The sequence below is a fragment of the Austrofundulus limnaeus genome, unplaced genomic scaffold (genome assembly GCF_001266775.1).
Source record: "Austrofundulus limnaeus strain Quisiro unplaced genomic scaffold, Austrofundulus_limnaeus-1.0 Scaffold171, whole genome shotgun sequence".
NCBI classification, from domain to species: domain Eukaryota; kingdom Metazoa; phylum Chordata; class Actinopteri; order Cyprinodontiformes; family Rivulidae; genus Austrofundulus; species Austrofundulus limnaeus.
In genome coordinates this window covers 751,053-752,264 of record NW_013952573.1, presented here as the reverse complement: position 1 = coordinate 752,264, position 1,212 = coordinate 751,053, and the positions used below count along the sequence as shown (strand labels likewise).

General features: G+C 42.4%; 1 protein-coding gene across 2 annotated transcripts in view; it reads right to left on the bottom strand.

Moving 5' to 3' along the window:
• Nucleotides 1-1,212, bottom strand: part of col4a2 (collagen, type IV, alpha 2) — a gene marked incomplete in the record, with an annotated part of 80,602 nt that overhangs the window by 7,012 nt on the left and 72,378 nt on the right. For both annotated transcript variants that reach the window (XM_014017513.1, XM_014017514.1), the window contains 3 exon segments: nt 561-677; nt 794-919; nt 1,020-1,091. In XM_014017513.1, coding sequence (XP_013872967.1) covers nt 561-677; nt 794-919; nt 1,020-1,091 — 315 coding nt within the window.

Sequence of the window (1,212 nt, the reverse complement as noted above, 5' to 3'; positions counted from 1 at the left end):
GGCGGCATTGGTTGACCTGATGGATAGCCTCTCATCAGAGCTAAACAACCAAAGAAAATCTGAAGTTCCTATGCTTAACAGTTTTTGAGCAATAACCATTTTTGTATGTCTAGATACCCCTTTTTCAGATAAATTGGGGGTCCGGGGGGGTGGGGGCACTGATTGGTGGGCCTGATGGATAGAGCTTCATCAGAGCTAAACAACAAAAGAAATCTGAAGCTCCTATGTTGAACAGTTTCTGAGTTATAAGCATTTGGCATTGCCCAGACACCCCCTCTTTGAAAGGAGCCCCCTCCTCAAATATGGGGTCTATCGTAAAACTGTTGGCTGTGCAGTGTAGGTCGGACTCATATACAGTCCTGCCAAATTTCATGTTGAATGGTGCAGCCGTTTTTGTTCTACGGATGACCAAAAATCACTGAAAAAAAAAAACAGTATGAAAACAATATGACTCCCGATTACACTTCGAGTGCAGGGGTCACAGTAATATTCCATACAACGCCATCAAATAAAGTACAGTATATATCGAACAGCTTTGTAAAATGTTTTTTTTTATCTACCTTGGGATCCTGGTGTTCCTGGAAATCCAGGATCCCCACTAAATCCTGGTTTGTCTGAGGTCCCATCTGGTCCTACCAGACCTGGGAAACCTGGCAGTCCAGGTTGGCCAAAGTCACCTGAACAAACAAAACCATAAACATGTCAAGAATTAGGAAAGTAAAAATGTGTTTCTGTAATGGATTTATTTATTTTTTGGCCTTTGGTGGGTCTATGGATAAAAGTAGCATTTCACCTTGAACCCCCTGAAAACCTTTTAAACCCACAAAGCCTGGAGTACCAGACTGAGTGTTGAGTTCACCACTCTCCCCCTTTTGTCCTTTAACTCCCGTCTCCCCAGCAGGTCCAGTAAGATCCAGACCTGATGTGAACATATCGAGAACATTCTGTATCAGAACAGCTCATTTAAAAATTCCAGCAGTGCACAGAAGACTCATTTTTCATTATCTTTAATTTATTACCTGGTGTTCCCGTTACTCCCTTTTGTCCTTTCAGTCCATGTAATCCAAAGAGACCCTTAAGACCAGGGTAGCCTGCACACATTTAGATGGAATATTAAGGTAAATAAGTGTTTCAGAGTGTACACAAGGACATTGGGCCTCATGCAAGAACCGTTCGTACGCACAGATTTGTTCTTAAATTGTGCGCACGAGT